The 16303-nt window shown below is 42.0% G+C and overlaps 1 protein-coding gene across 1 annotated transcript; it reads left to right on the forward strand.

The window, feature by feature from the left end:
* Positions 1-546: 546 nt before the first annotated feature.
* gad1b (glutamate decarboxylase 1b) lies at positions 547-15097 on the forward strand. Its single transcript, XM_068738023.1, has 17 exons — positions 547-843; positions 1764-1880; positions 3930-3986; positions 5553-5690; positions 6445-6687; positions 7967-8057; positions 11671-11783; positions 11927-12042; positions 12362-12441; positions 12592-12646; positions 12750-12866; positions 12971-13035; positions 13117-13195; positions 13373-13522; positions 13634-13741; positions 14071-14160; positions 14402-15097. The coding sequence occupies exons 2-17, from the start codon at positions 1805-1807 to the stop codon at positions 14573-14575; spliced, it is 1752 nt and encodes a 583-aa protein (XP_068594124.1). The 5' UTR covers positions 547-843; positions 1764-1804; the 3' UTR covers positions 14576-15097.
* The last annotated feature ends 1206 nt before the right edge of the window (positions 15098-16303 follow it).

The following is a 16303-nucleotide window of genomic DNA, read 5'->3' on the forward strand; positions in this document are numbered from 1 at the left end:
TGTGAGTTACTATCACATGATGGCAATTGTGACAAAGTATGAGCTCCATCTGATGAAGGCTGTGTAATTTGTAATGACTGAGTGAACATAATGGCTGGTCTCTGGTTAGTTCGGTGGACCAGAATGGAGGCAGGAGGATGACAATGAGTCAACGCCCTCCAAGATGGATTCACTTTGATGCCTTCGTGTTATTGTCCATGTCACGGGTTATTATTAATAAAAAGGATGCAGGTCAAAAATTATGATGCATGCAATGTTGTCATCTCATGAAGGTGAATATTACAGTCAGTGCTTCTGATGATGGATGCCTTCACATTTCCATTGAAACTGAGTTGTATAAATTCTGAACGGCTGTAAGACCCATAAGCCAACTGTGTTTGTCATCCCAAGGTCAACTGCTATACCCACTCAGAAAAAACAAACAAAAAACATTTCATATTCACGTCTCCATCCTGTGACACCCACACCTGGAGACGCACAAAGGGGCGGCGGGCATACGTCACTGGTGCTTTTCCTTTTCGCCCCTTTAGGCTCCTTAAAGTGGATTGTGGCTGTCAGTAGCACTCAGGGAAGCTTCATTAGTCGTCAGAGGGAGGCAAGGCTGTGACTCATGCTTGCGTGAAGAGACCAATGGGCAGCCGGAGTCTGAGATATAAATAACGAATAAAGAATAGTCTTGAGGGAGAAAAGGGTCACTTGCGCGCCGCTGGATGGGACTGTATTAGTGCGCTCTGTTGGTATTCCGCCATCACTGGACTGTTGCTTGTCGTGCCTTTTGGGTGGTAATTATAACATCTAGTTATAGTTTTCTCTGGACTCGACAACCTGTGCGCTCGTGAGCCGGTAAGATGCCTCCTCCTTTCATTTGATTGCATGCGCCCCTTGATATGTTGATGTGCTTCATATTTTTTTTTTTGGGGGGGCAATATACAAATCTGTTATAATTCGTCGTATCATTTGAAAGAAATCAGTCCCGGATGAGTGACAGAAGGGATTAATTAGTAGTCCAGTCTGTCCCTGACCACGATGACAGTGAGTGATGGTGTATGGAATGTGCTTGTCCAAAGCGCAACTTAATTGAAATGTCGATTGCTGAGTCAATTGGTAAATGCCGCTGCATGTTATCAATATGTGCTTAATAAATCAGTCTGTCCTGTCATCTATTCATTTAGTTGTTCCTCATATGTTATCTTGACTATGGCAGGCTGAATGCATCTTTTTAATTTAATATTCTTGTTTTTATTCCTTAGTGATGACCATAGACACACTGCTCATATTTCACCAGTCTGGCGCTGCTCTGAGGAAAAGGGTCATTTTGTTTCAACGAGCCATAACAAAGGGAATATATTTCTCATATCTCCCTGACAACTTTAGAATTTTACCTTTAATATTGGCCATTCATGTCAGTAGCCCTGTGAGTATTTAATGACCTATGCATGACATATTGAGCAATATCTCCGAAATGAATGTACCCATAGGCATTATGTTATCACCACTGTTTATCCTGATCCGCGTATTTCTTGTGCGTCGACGTGCAATTCTCTCCAAATTGCGTGGCTTGGTTCGTAGCCCAATCAGCTCTCCTTTCGGGAATACATCGTTCCTGGTTACGCACAGTGGATTGCCTTATTTTCGGATAAATTCCTGTTCTATCAGTCAAATGGACTGCAGTTAATCAATATAGTATATATATATATATTAGGTGTCATATGTGTAAGCTGACCTGGCTATCTCCTAACCCTGGACCGTTTTGTTGTTCGCAGTTGAATTGTTTCCCAGCTGGAGATCAGATAACAGAGGACTGATGGCCACGTCTGAACCGAAAGCCTCTGGCGGGGACCAGGACCCCAACTCCGCCAATTTAAGACCTCCATCCACAAGTACGTACTCACACTCCTCTCTCTGCTCATAACGCTCTGTGATCCCGCATCGATCCTCGAGGGTAAATTCTCCTTAAGGCTGTCCGTCTCCGGCGCGTAAAGGCTGCGCTTACAGAAACAGCCCACTGGAGCTGACAGGGACACACACACACACACACACACACACACACACACACACACACACACACACACACGTACCTCTCTGTCTGCCTCCCAGTCCCTCTCTCTCTCCCCTCCTTCTCTGTCTGATAAAAGCGAGTCTCGCCCGGGCCATTTACTGTGTGGGCTGTGTCGTTAATCATTCCGGTTAAAAACAGAGCCATCACTGCTGCCTGTCGCTGTCTGGCGGACCAGCGGTGCGCACCGAGCAGTGGACCCGGCGCAGAAATAATGCGCCATTAAAGCATTGGTATTTATAATGATCCAAGAGCATTTTACTGATAACATTTTGGGGGAAAAAAAGGCATTTTCCGATCGAATATACTCCTGTTTTCAACAATTCCCCCTTTTTTCTTGCAGTAACGCCTTCGTTGTCTGGGTTTTAATCGTGCTATTTAAAATATTTTCGAAGCATTTTGCAAGGAAAAAAATGTAATATATAATTGTATATATATATATATATATATATATATATATATATATTGTATATATATATATATATATATATATATATATATATATATATATATATATATATGTGTTAATGCTAATTTATTTCTGTCATGATTCATCTTATCTCGTTTCCCAGGATGTTTTAGGCCCTCGAGGCTGTAGGCTGTATATATTAGTTGCTCTTTGATACATATTTTGCTGTTCATTTTCAAAAAGTGGCTGAACATATTGATGTAGGCGATACATTAACCCATGGGTTAATTAATCATTTTAAAGCCGTTGTTGCATGCACAGAATTGTCTCCATAATAGTGCACTCGAGCAGCCATCTGCAGCGCAACGCGGGGAAATAATTTCATGTTTTTGTCTTCGGCCAAATGTAAAAGGAAATACGCTACAGTTCCTCGGCACCGGTGTTCAATTCAATTTCATATTTTCTCTCTCTTTATCGAACAATTTATTTTATGAATCTTTTAAGTGTGGCCCTTGGGTGTCGATAAACATGTCTACAAAAACCTCAGACTTATTTCGAATGTGAATTTGTCCCGAGAAAGGCCCATTAAAAAGAAGATGTTTGTTTTGTCTGATTCTGCTACTGCTACTGGATGTTGCCATTATCTCTCTTCCACGCTTCATCTCACGCCTGGCGGCTTGTAGTGCCTGTGCTCGCGTGTGTGCGCGCGCGGACGCTCGGCTGCCTGTGTCTGTGTGTGTATGCCTTGGCCTCGGCACCTCGAGCCATTCTGTCGCAATTGCTTCAGTGAATTTAAATACTTGTTTTTTTGAAAGTTTTCCATCAGGTGCAATCGCAGCCTCCCGCTCTGCATTTTTTTATTCCCTCCGGCTTCTGCTCCATCTCTGCTCACGCATGTCTATGCTCGGGTGTGTAGCTGTGAGTGTGGCTGTATGAGACTCACCATGGCCGGCTTAGAAGTTTCTGCAATACGCCGACTATAGACTTTCCGGCCACAGTCATTTCCAGCTCGCTCCAGTCACATGCTGTGTTTCACTCAATTAATTCATGCCCTCCTCCGTGAGCTCATTTCACGGGCGTTAATTCCACTCCGCCCCTTGGCTGGGTGTGTGAGCCGGCCACTGTCGGTGTCCATTGATTGAACTCAAATCGGAAACGTTATAAGGCTCATCCCCTTACAATCAGTGGGTGCTGTGGTAAATACAAAATAAATAAATAAACAATAGTGGACAAAGTCTCGGTCCAACAAAGACCACCTTGAGGAAACTAAGCCAAACCAGTTTAATGCTTATATTAAAATACCAAAACAACCTGAGAGTTCAGTCACATCACATCACACCCGGCCAAGAGCCGTCTGCATCAGCTTCCACTGTGCTCACTGTGCTCCACCAGCTGCATCATCCGCCCATCCACGTTGTCTCCGCGGCCTGCACACCAGAAACTCAAACGTTCATTCTGTTTTAGCCAACGAATATGCGTGGATGCATGGATGCACACGGAAACTGGGGATGAAGATTTGTGGTAAGTTTTTTTTGTTTTTGGGCACGCAAAATCCACTCCTATCATCTCAGTCACATTCTGACATCTTAGAATAATGCAATTTGGAAAGGGCCAGATTATTGTGCATATGGAGAATAAGTGTGATAATATGACTCCATAATATTCTGAACGTGATGTGTATTTTGCCCCGATTCCCTTTAAAATGTCCTCACAGGGTATAGCTGTTATTCTTTTTTTTGTAAGTATAAATTAATGAACCCGTTTGGAGGGCTGAAATAGGCCATTATAAAGGCGGTTGTAGAGCAGGACCATCCACCACTGTCACAGTGTGTTTCTATTTTCTAAAGGTCAGTGGACATTAGCCTGTAGGTCTGATGATGAGAGCCCCGGATCACCCCCCGAACCCCCCATGTCTTTTCCATTTCACCGCCAAGAGAAAAATCATCGAGACAGGCCTGGAGATATATGTTATAAAGCCCAGAATAACCTGTATGTACAGCAGTATTTTCATTTCCCATTCAGATAAGAATACATTTCTTTTTCTTCGAAAGCTGTTAATCTCACTGATGGCCTGCATTAGCGGACGTGATTTTGCAGCCATCCTTTGAAGGAATTTGTTTTTTTCGGTGACTCAAAAAATACTATCTGTGGATATGCTATTCTTGCAGCTGTGCAAACGGGAAATGAATATATGATCCATTCAAACATGCTATGTTGGCCTGTTCGTTGCGGCAGAAATCAATTAAGACCAAAGAGTCGAATACGTTTGATATCGCCATTTCCGAGAATAAAAAAATCACCAAAAGATTCGGATTGGTCTAAATTACATTTTTAATGGACTGGAATATATATTGAATGAGAATATTTTTATACGGAGGCTATGGTAGTTAGAGGGTTTCAAATATTGATTTAAATATGTCATATACGATTTAATGAGCAAGGCATTATGGAGTTTCCATTGATAAATATAAGAGACAATATTTTACGCTTACACATAACAAGGGTGTGTGACTTCACGTATTTTGCGCACGACTGGCCCACACGTGACCTCATTATCCTGCAACTATAACGAGCCAACATAATGATCAATCATAGAGTTCAAAACATATAGGGCTTGCTATGGGGTCTGTGCATTGTCATTAACTCCTCTTTATAGGGTGCGCATTTATTGGCTGTATGGGTCATCGCCGCAGGCCTGTCTACTGAGCCGATCAGTCTGTGGACTGGGTGATTCTGGGTGAAACCTCACTGGGGTGTGGTTGTGATGTCACAGGGTGGTGGGTGGCACCCAACCCACACACAGACGCGTGTGGTCCCTCTTCCCTGGTGTGCACATATATGGAACTAGATGGGTTTGGCCTCCACCAGAAAAGCTTTTCTCATGAAATAATCCGGGCATTAGGAGCTGATTAATACCATATTTATAGACTTAATAATGCTGAATGTTTGGACATCCATTATTCGTCTTTCTTGATTTTTTTTCTTTTTAATTTGTATCTGTTTTGGTCCCATATTTCGTCATTATCCTTGTGTTTGCGATGGAGGTGTTTGGTGATAACTCCTGCCTTCCGCCGTGTAACACCCTAGGGTTCCTGCAGAAGAACAACAGCCTGGAGGAGAAAGGGAGGCTCGCGGGCCAGAAGAACTTGCTCTCGTGCGACAACAGTGACAGGGACGCGCGCTTCCGCCTCACCGAGACCGACTTCTCCAACCTGTTCGCCAGAGGTGAGAGCTACACTGCGTATACGCGTTAAAAAAAAAAAAAAAAAAGCTATCGCTCATTTCTCGAAGCATTTACATGCTTTATTAGAGCTGCACGTTCCGTGGTCACAATAGTTGTCGGCTCATTACTTCGAATTAAAGTGACTGTTGGTGACTTCGAGATAAGCATCAAATCATAGGCCGAGCTTTGGTTTTCTTACGTTTGCTGTTGTTATATGTTTGCTACAATATTATTAGCCTTCTTACAGCCAATGAAAGCCAACATCCTGGACTACTAAAGTTAGAGGCATATTAATAATATCTAGAAAAACAAGCAGAGGCTGAGGGTTAGCTGTAGTGTCAAGAAATTGAAAATTAAAATATATTATAGACAAATATTCTAATGGGTTTTTTTTTATAAGTTGTCTCAGCAAGGCTATACCCCGTAAAAATCAATGCATTTCTCAGCTTAAAGCATGTATAACTTTAAAGGCCTACTGATGATTTGACTATAGGCCTCACTGTTAGCCTATTATAATAAATACCTTATTCGACCAAAGAAATAATTATTAGACATAAGTCACCAACAGAAAAATTGGAGGAAAAAAAATGGAAAATCAAATTTGGACTTAAAATAATGACTGTGTTCCCAAAGCTTTCTAAAGGCTACTCAATTAAATAGTGATGGTTAACATGCTCAGAGCCTGGCTCTATAAAAGGTGGGCTCCAGTGAAAGCCAAATTTAGCGAAAGTTACATTTCCACTCCTCACCTTTTAGACCTGCTGCCAGCCAAAAATGGAGAGGAGCCCACCATACAGTTTTTGTTGGAGATGGTCGATATCCTCACCACCTACGTCAAGAAGACCTTCGACCGCTCCACTAAGGTCCTGGACTTCCACCACCCTCACCAGCTCCTGGAGGGCATGGAGGGCTTCAACCTGGAGTTGTCCGACCAGCCCGAATCCCTGGAGCAGATCCTGGTGGACTGCAGGGACACGCTCAAATATGGCGTCCGGACAGGTAGGCCAGGACATCTTCAAGGTTGAGCTGTACTATACAGCTGTACCTGAGGAAATGTGGGGGGGTTATAAATAATTTATATGGTGGCAAACGTTATTTTAAATAGCAAAAGCACACTGAATGTGTTGAGATGAAAAGCAATTAACCTTCGCTGTCAGTTCAAAAATAGTATTTTTACCTGCAGACCAAGATATAGTAATATATGTCATTATAAGCATAACCTATCAGAATTTTACAGTCATTTTTTGACATTTACCTCTCGGATGGCATCTCCATTAATATTCCTATACTTTGATGATATTAAAAAAGAAAAAAAAGACCATCTTAACACTTTCATGTGAATTAGTGAATTCAACACAAACCATTAGAGAGGGAGCTGTTTGCCAGATAGTGTACTGCCCATTACGGCGACTGCCATATTTATTGTCCCCCTGGTGATTCACTTGACATCCTCCTTTTCTTTCCCCTCGACTTATTAAAGCGAGTGTCGCCTGAGGGGATCTTAACACGGGCGGTTTCAAGCTGTTAAAAACGACAACGCTCAAACTGTCCCTTGGGTTTTATATATCACGCAGGGTCTACTGTGCCTACAACTCAACCCCACTTTTCATTCGGAGACTTGGTGTGGGTTCTTTTTTTTTGTGCTCAATCTTGTGAAGTCCCACTGTAGGAGCTGTCCGCGGTGCTGAAATATGAAGCTGATCTGTCTTTCCTCTTGCTGTTATTAAGCAGCAATATCTTTGATATTAGACTTATTCTATTCACATTTTATACTTTTCGTTCAGAAGTAACTCAATATGAATCACATCTTATTTTGTGTGAGCCACACAGCATCACCTCCACAAGGTGCTTACATCCATGACTGCATTTAGGCTCCAGGCCTATTGATGGTGGCTGTGTGTGCAAGCACCTTAGAGTCTAAATGGCTGTCATATAGCCTTGTTACCAATGTAATTATGTACACTGAGAAGTGCTATGTCAGATCCCTGAGGTTTCATGGTCGAACAACTGTGAACATTGAAATGAAGAACTGTTTCTTTATGGGGTGTTTACATTTATTTATTTATGTTCACAATCAGATGTAGGCGGTCAGCTTTAGCCTGCAGCACATTGTCGTCATTATATGTCTTCACAAAGCTAACGTACTCAGGACAAGGCAGATGTTTCAGTGGCTGTCTTTCCTTCTACTTTCTTTTTTATATAAAGCAGGAGAGGCTTAGGGGCAGTGAAGCCCTGTTAGTAGGAAAGACATTAAGAGAGTTATATTTTTCATGTTTAGGTCACCCACGATTCTTCAACCAGTTGTCTTCTGGTCTGGACATCATCGGTCTGGCCGGGGAGTGGCTCACCTCCACGGCTAACACCAACATGTAAGTTACATGCTCTCTTTGCTTTTGCATGACACAGTTATTGGCCTTTCTGTTCGGGGAAACACCTCCACATGTCATGACAGGAGAATTGAGGTTTCCAGTTTGTAGGCCACTGGAAATAGCCCCCAGTCATTATTATATAGTCACGGTGGATGTGCTTATTTTGGTCCTCTCAGCTACCACTACAGTTGGTCGAATACAGCCTCTGAGGGCAGTTATATAAAGTGTTTGGTTTGTCCTGTTGAGACTGTGTATTGACAGGCAGTAGGCTGCCACTGTGCTGTACTGTATATAGAGGCAGCCCAGCCCCAGGGGTGGTTAGATTGCATATTGATCTCAGGTCACAGTTACATGGTGGCCAAGTCTAATAGAGGGCATGAACCACATCAACATCACACAATCTCAACACACACACACACACACACACACACACACACACATACACATTATGACCATTGGATGATAAAGAACATTATACTATTGAACACAGACACATGCACACACAGATTTACACGCATACAACATCTTTGCAGAGCCCAATATTAACAGCTCTGACAATTTATTCTCAGTGGAGAAATTAATAAATCCTTTTAAGTTGATATCCTCATTGGAGATAAGGAAAATAACAAAGCCCTATGCACTTTAAAAAAATCTACAAAATGAATATTGAGGATTATTAATGCATTAATAATTAATTATTATTATTTTCTCAATAAGTTATCCAGTTAAATACTTTTTTTTAAAATATTAAAAACTGCCAGTCCCAGTTTCCCAAAAGTCCAAGATGACATTATGAAATGTCTTCTTTTTTTTTTAGCAAAACCTAAAAATAATCAGTTTACTAAAAAGGGAAATCCTTAGAACTAAAAGGTTTTATATAATCAATCGATTAATTAATTCATGTCTACTTATACATTTGAGAGAAAAGAATCTGGGTACGACAACAAAAACAACAGCAAACATGCAAAAGGCAAGACAACAGATTTTCAAAGTAGAACCAGTCAACAACTAATCTGCAGGAGTTTTCCTCGGTGACATTGTTGTAGAGACAGAGTTTCATGGTAATAACTGACATATTGCTACAGAGACAGCAGCACCCGCATATAGTGCAAAAAGACCACACAAGATAAGCAGTGGGCAGAGGACAATATACAACACTCATGTTTAAAATGTTTCCTCCTAGACTAGCTGCTAAAGAAAAGACCAAATGCAAGGATAATAAACCAAACGCTAAAGGAAATTGAGACACTTAATTTATCCCATTTCTCAAAACATTAGCTTAGGAAACCACCCCCTCTCAGGGGAAAAAAACCCTTCTCATCTCCTGGTTGGAAGAAGACAGGGCCATTGAATTCACACACTGGCGCACACTTTCATAATGACACACACACACACACACACACAGACACACACACACACACACACCAGCTCTGGCTGTCCCAGATACAGCAGCTAGGGTTTCCAGTCCATTTGCTGCAGGCTCATTGTGAGCTGGTCTTAGCAGATAGGCCAGCTGGGCCCCACACTGACACACAATGTTCTCCGGCTGCACAGAAAACCATGTCACACGATGGAAACTGGCTGCTGCAACTCCCTGCGGAGTGCTCTCATTCTGGCTCCATTGTCCCCGTGGTTACAGACTGACTCAGTGCTCCTTTGAGGGGGCTGAGAGGAGAGTGCGGTGGGGGGTCAGAGGGTTAGTCACATAGACACGCACACACACACACACACACACACACACACACACACGCATGCATTCAAAGGCAGGCTCATACACATTGAGTGCCCTTGATGACGATAATAAGGGCATTTAGGGGCTGTCCCTGGAGACGGGCAGGTGACTGAGGGGTAATTTTCACCCTGAAAAGACCAATGATTGGCTCTGATTGTGATAATGATCACCATTATTGTCATTACAGCGTGAAATGACTCACGGACAGAAGGAGAATTTTAAAAAGGTGCCCTGCTTTTGTCCATTTTCTGCTCTGGATACATGTTAAGAAGAAATGAAAGTGATCCATCCAGGATATTAGGTATTTTTTTGTGTTCCTTATATGGACCCTAATTCCAATATATTAAAGAACATCATATTTCTGAAATTAGGCCAGTGAGAAGTGACAAAATAAGACTTCATTGTGATTTTATGCATTGCTGTCGCTGTTCATAGTCGAAGCCCAGCGGTCACAATCTTATTCGGGGTATTGACCAGAAGCTAATGTTCCAATAAACCGTGGGTGAGCCCTCACAGGGAATAATTACACAAGAAAAATGCCTTTTTCTTCTTTGTTTTTCCATCCTTCTGTTTCTAATTCAATTTCCATCTATCCTCGACCATAGCATTCACTCTATTTTCTTTTCTCTCGAATTCTCTGCCATTTCTTTTTGCTGTTTTGTTCTGCGTGCTTTTCCTTGCTCGGCTTCCTTATCATCCCCTCCTCTTCCCTTTGTTGTCACATTTTCCCTCGGTGCATTGTTTCCATACTGCTCACAGCCTTTATCCCTCCTGCTTCCTAACCAAGCTACGAAATCGCTTCAGTCCTTGTTTAGATACTTGTGAACGAGACAGAGAGGAATTGAGGTAGAGAGGAGATATGATTGTTGCTCTGGACGGTAATGGTGGCGGTGGTGGTGGCTGATAAGGGTGGAGGAGTGTTGTGTAACTGGCCTCATTAAAAGCGGGGTGAACAGGGATCAGTCCTAAGTGTGTGTGGGAAGCGATGAGATGGCCTGTCAGTTAGCAAAGAGAGTAAAAGCTCAGGCCTCACTGAGTTGGCTTTCTGCGACATGTTTAATCTACTTTAGCTTCTCCAGCAGTGTTGCTCTTTTGTTGTCCTACGAGCCATTTTGTCTTTTGTCAGCCGACAGAGAGATCAGAATCACATCTACCATTTTGAAAGCTATGTCTCACTACTCTAAAAAGTCTTCCTGTGTTGTGAATGTTACTTTTGGACATTTTTTTCTTTCTTTTAATAAAAGAATAAAATTTACAATTATGGCGTCTTCCTCAATTTCTGAATTTTGGGGTCAACAGAGGCTGTTATCTCTTTGAAACACTCTCCCTGCCGGTCTTTCACACACACACATACACACACACACACACACACACACACACACACACACACACACACACGCATACATTCACGTCCTCTCAGCCATCAAATCAGCCCCATTCAGACTTGCTGCTAAGATTGGCAGGATTGACAGATAGCCATCAGAGCTTTGTATGCTTTAATTAAACCACTGAGTGATTTTAGAAAGCTTTTGAATATGAATGTTTGCTGCTCGACTCCTATCAGACACTTTTTAATTAGGACAGTCAGCACAAGCTCCAGTTTGTGCTCCGTGGATGGAATTATAGTACGGCTAATGAAAAAAAACATTGAGCGTGTGTGTGTGTGTGTGTGTGTGTGTGTGTGTGTGTGTGTGTGTGTGTGTGTGTGTGTGTGTGTGTGTGTGTGTGTGTGTTTTTGGGTGTCCGACTTTAGGCTTTCTCATCTGCAAGTGTGTGCATAAGAATCTTCTTTCATTCTTCGTGCTAGATGTTAATGCCTCCACCGTTACAATAATGTGGAATGACATGCTACATTCACACGCTTTGTGATATGATTGACAGGTTCACCTATGAAATCGCTCCAGTGTTTGTGTTGATGGAGCAGCTGACTCTGAAGAAAATGAGAGAGATGATTGGTTGGCCCAATGGAGAGGGAGATGGACTCTTTTCACCAGGTCGGTCTATGAATAACTGATTGAGTGGGTGTCATTGTGGGTTGAATAAGTCTAATGAGCGAATGTTATTTAAATTTTTTTGCAATAATATTAGTTACCATGCTGCTGTCCATGGTGCTGATGCGTCTGTCTCTCCTCTATAGGGGGCGCTATTTCCAACATGTACAGTGTGATGATCGCACGGTACAAGTATTTTCCCGAGGTCAAGACCAAAGGCATGTCTGCTGCTCCTCGCCTTGTCCTCTTCACGTCTGAACACGTACGTGACACACACACACACACAAACACACACACACACACACACACACACACACTCAGTATGCTAATCAAGCAGACGCTATGCTTCATTGGCTGTAGATTGAGGCCGTTGAAAAACTCCGGTAATAATCAGTAGGTCTATTTGAATCCAGGCAATAGCTAGTTTTATGGATTTTGCTTTTTCTCACATCATGCAAAGCATTGCACAGCTGACAACATGACAGAAAGCAAGCCAAAGCTCAAGTAGCAATTACCTCACAAAATTGTCACTGTATTATTTTACGTGAATATTTCAATGAAAGATGAATGTGTCCCTACAGAGTCACTACTCCATAAAGAAAGCTGGAGCTGCTCTGGGTTTTGGCTCTGAGAATGTGATCCTGCTGAGCACAGACGAGAGGTGGGGAATTAATTTCCTTTAAAGCCACAAATACAGTAAATGTGTAAAATGCTGCATGTGAACAATGTCACGAAAAATAAAGAGACTACTCCATGATTCTTGTATATTCTTGGCATGCTGGTGATAACATGGTGCTCGATGCGCTTTCAGGGGGAGAGTCATTCCTGCAGACCTGGAGGCCAAGATCATTGATGCTAAACAGAAGGTCAGTGTTATTGTTGCTTTCTCTCTCTCTCTCTTAGTTCGTTTCTCTCTTTATTTCTCCTCCATCTTCAACCCTCTAATTGTCATGTGTGTTGGTTCTGCAGGGCTATGTGCCATTGTTTGTGAATGCCACAGCTGGTTCCACAGTGTACGGAGCATTCGACCCCATCAATGAGATCGCTGACATCTGTGAGAAGTACAACTTGTGGCTCCATGTTGATGTGAGTAGTAGGACACTGGAGCAGTTTTTGTAGTATATTGGTAGTGGTAGTAGTATTGTATGTCCTTGCCTGCATACCCTCCTCTAAAAGAGCTGTCTCCTCAGGGAGCGTGGGGTGGTGGACTCCTGATGTCCAGGAAGCATCGCCATAAGCTTAATGGAGTTGAGAGGTGAGTACATGGCGACAGATGGGTTGCTCTGCATTCTGTGAAACTACCTCAGTGCATTAAGAAGTATATTTAACTTTGCAGGGCCAACTCTGTCACATGGAACCCGCACAAGATGATGGGCGTGCCTCTGCAGTGCTCTGCAATCCTGGTCAGAGAGAAGGTACAGTAAACACCCACATGATTATTGTTATACATTACATGTTCATATTAATGTAACCTTTCATTATACTTGCAGTCTGCGAAAGCTCTATATAGTGCTAACATACAATGGGCATGAGAGCCGCAGGTAAAAAAAAAACAAAGGTTAACAGCGTATGTGCTTTATGTGTGTCTGCAGGGAATCCTGGCAGGCTGTAACTCCATGTGTGCTGGCTACCTGTTCCAACCAGACAAACAGTACGACGTCAATTACGACACAGGGGACAAAGCAATCCAGTGTGGCCGACACGTCGACATCTTTAAGTTCTGGCTCATGTGGAAGGCCAAGGTGAATAAAAGCCAAACGGAATGGTCATGGTGTTATTATAACAGATGCTGTCGCTTTATACTCATTTGTATTTGCCTAGTGCCTTACAAACTCTTTTTTTTTCTCCTGCAGGGCACCATAGGGTTTGAGCAGCACATTGACAGGTGTTTGGACCTGTCTCAGTACCTGTACAACAAGATCAAGAACAGGGAGGGATATCAGATGGTGTTTGATGGAGTGGTGAGTTTGTCTAATTTTAATTTCTATCAAGGTTATTTTCTATCACTAAGGAAAATTAAATTTGATATCTTTCTAGGTTAATAAGCTATACTGGCATGGCCGAAACCATTTAGGGGAGTTATACAATAAAAAACAATCTTATATTAACTTAAAAAGCTGCAATTAACGGTGTGCCAATGCTTTGTAATTGTAACCTCTCTCCATCACAGTATTTCTCTTGCTTTCTTTCCTCCAATAGATCTCCTTCATTTTCTTTTTGTGTGGTGTAAATGAAAAATAAAGTTCCAGAGGTGTGTGGATATTTTAACCGTGTTTATTTCTGTCTGCAGCCCCAGCACACCAATGTTTGCTTCTGGTATATCCCACCCAGCCTGAGAGGCATGCCTGACGGTGAGGAGCGGCGAGAAAAGCTCCATAGGGTAAGACACCTGACTCTTTTCCTTATATTTCATCACCGGTGGTAAGCGACTACAGATGGAATTTTCTGCTGCAATAAATGTTCCGTGTATTGTCCTTGCATGCATTTTCTTTCTTTTTTTCACCTTTCATGTTTTCCCATCTTTTTTATCCATACAACCAATGAATGATGTTTTCATGAACACTCCATCAGGAATGCAATTAATCTCTAACTTGTCTTTCTTTCTTTTTTACTGGTACCAGGTGGCACCAAAGATTAAGGCCATGATGATGGAGTCAGGGACCACCATGGTGGGCTACCAGCCTCAGGGCAAAAATGTCAACTTCTTCCGCATGGTCGTCTCCAACCTCGCAGCCACCCAGTCCGACATCGACTTCCTCATCGATGAGATTGAGAGGCTGGGTCAAGACCTGTAGACCTCTCAGCCGTCACTGCTTTAGTGGCCAGAGGGCGAACCTGCGGTCTTCTATCTATTGTAAGTCCAAGGCAAACGCCGCTGAGGTGAAACATTCACAGCGCCGCAGACAGAATAATGATAAGACATGTTTTAGGTTCTTTCTATCCAGTCTTTCTTTGTCTGAAGTGCTCTGACTGTTTCTCCAAGCGATGAGAAGCAAGCAATGAGAAAGACTTTGAGTGTCTTACTCGCTCGTCCCACATAGTTCCTCCTCTAGACAAAATATATAAGTACTAAGTATCTGAAGGCTCCAGGTACAACAAACATGCTCTAATGTATGTGTGTGCTGTGGGTTATAGTAATGTGTGTGTGTGTGTGGGTGTGGGTGTAATAAAGTTTATTGTCCAATGTAGTTTGTCTTAATGTCTGTGTGTGTGTGCTTGAGTGTGTGTGTTTGTGTGTGTGTGTGAGTGTGTGTGTGTGTGTGTGTGTGTGTGTGTGTGTGTGTGTGTGTGTGTGTGTGTGTGTGTGTGTGTGTGTGTGTGCGCGTGGTCAAACACTGAAAGGCAGAAAAGCACAGATGAAAATATAACAAACTATCATAAAATTATTCCGCTGTATCATACATTTGCTACGCAAAGTTGAATCATTGGTGCTTTCAGCTGTGCATATATTTAATCTCAGTGCACCGACCTAAACCAGTGTCTGCGCCCTTGAAGCAGTGTGTGTGTGTGTGTGTGTGTGTGTGTGTGTGTGTGTGTGTGTGTGTGTGTGTGTGCAGGTGTGCATGTGGCACATTTGAGTGTATCCTGTAATGTATTTTAAGCTAGCATTGTGTTAAAAAAGAAGCTTATTATGACCTAATGTGCACACCATGGTACCAAGTGTGTTAAGCTGAGAGGTTTTAGATAACCTCCAGCAACTGATATGCAGTCTGTTATATTTTCCCTCGTAGAAGTTTAAGATTAAGATTTAAAATGTCTACAGCTATCCCAAGTCTGTGACAACTTTTAACTTGTAAAACGCTGGCTCGTTGTCTGTATTCATGCAATCATGTGGTACCCATATGTGTTTATAGCATTGTTTTAATATTAATATTTGATTATATAAAAACTCATATTTATTGCATTTCCACTGTTTGCAGATTCAGGTATTTTATTGTAAATGTATCTTTATGTGTATTACATGGTAATACACTTGTAAATGTAATCACAGGAACTAGAGTAAAGTTTATTTATAGTGATTTTGTGAGCCAAAGAAAGCAAATCGGGAACAGAGCAATCCATTGTCCTTCATATAGAACTTCTTATAGATTATAGGTGTTTGTAAAAGGTTACCTACTGTATTATTGAACCTCGACTGCGATGCAATTTCTATAGTGTGTTTCTTTCTGTGATTGTGAGTCTTTTTGACAGAATGTTTTGAGATGACTGACAGGCCTTCTGATGAGATTAAGAATGAAGTCTATATAATCCTCTGGCAGTTGTGCCAGTCTTTTATTTTAGAGAAAAGCACAAGGATGTGAGAATGTACTCTCCTCTTGAGACTGGGAAGAAAGTATCGTTGTATCTGTCTGAATCCTAATGCATTTACTGTAATATAGTATATATTAATTGTAATACGTATACCTGTATTCTCAGTGTCATGGGAACTCAAATGGAATATCTTGTATGAAGAGTTCCTGTTTGTGTCTTTGCACAATGTTCACCTTTCTTTCTTCCATTGTAAATGGATGTGTACTATGGCA

This window comes from Cebidichthys violaceus, unplaced genomic scaffold, assembly GCF_023349555.1.
Source record: "Cebidichthys violaceus isolate CVI_PGR_0920_01 unplaced genomic scaffold, fCebVio1.0.p SCAF_8, whole genome shotgun sequence".
Classification (NCBI taxonomy): Eukaryota; Metazoa; Chordata; class Actinopteri; order Perciformes; family Stichaeidae; genus Cebidichthys; species Cebidichthys violaceus.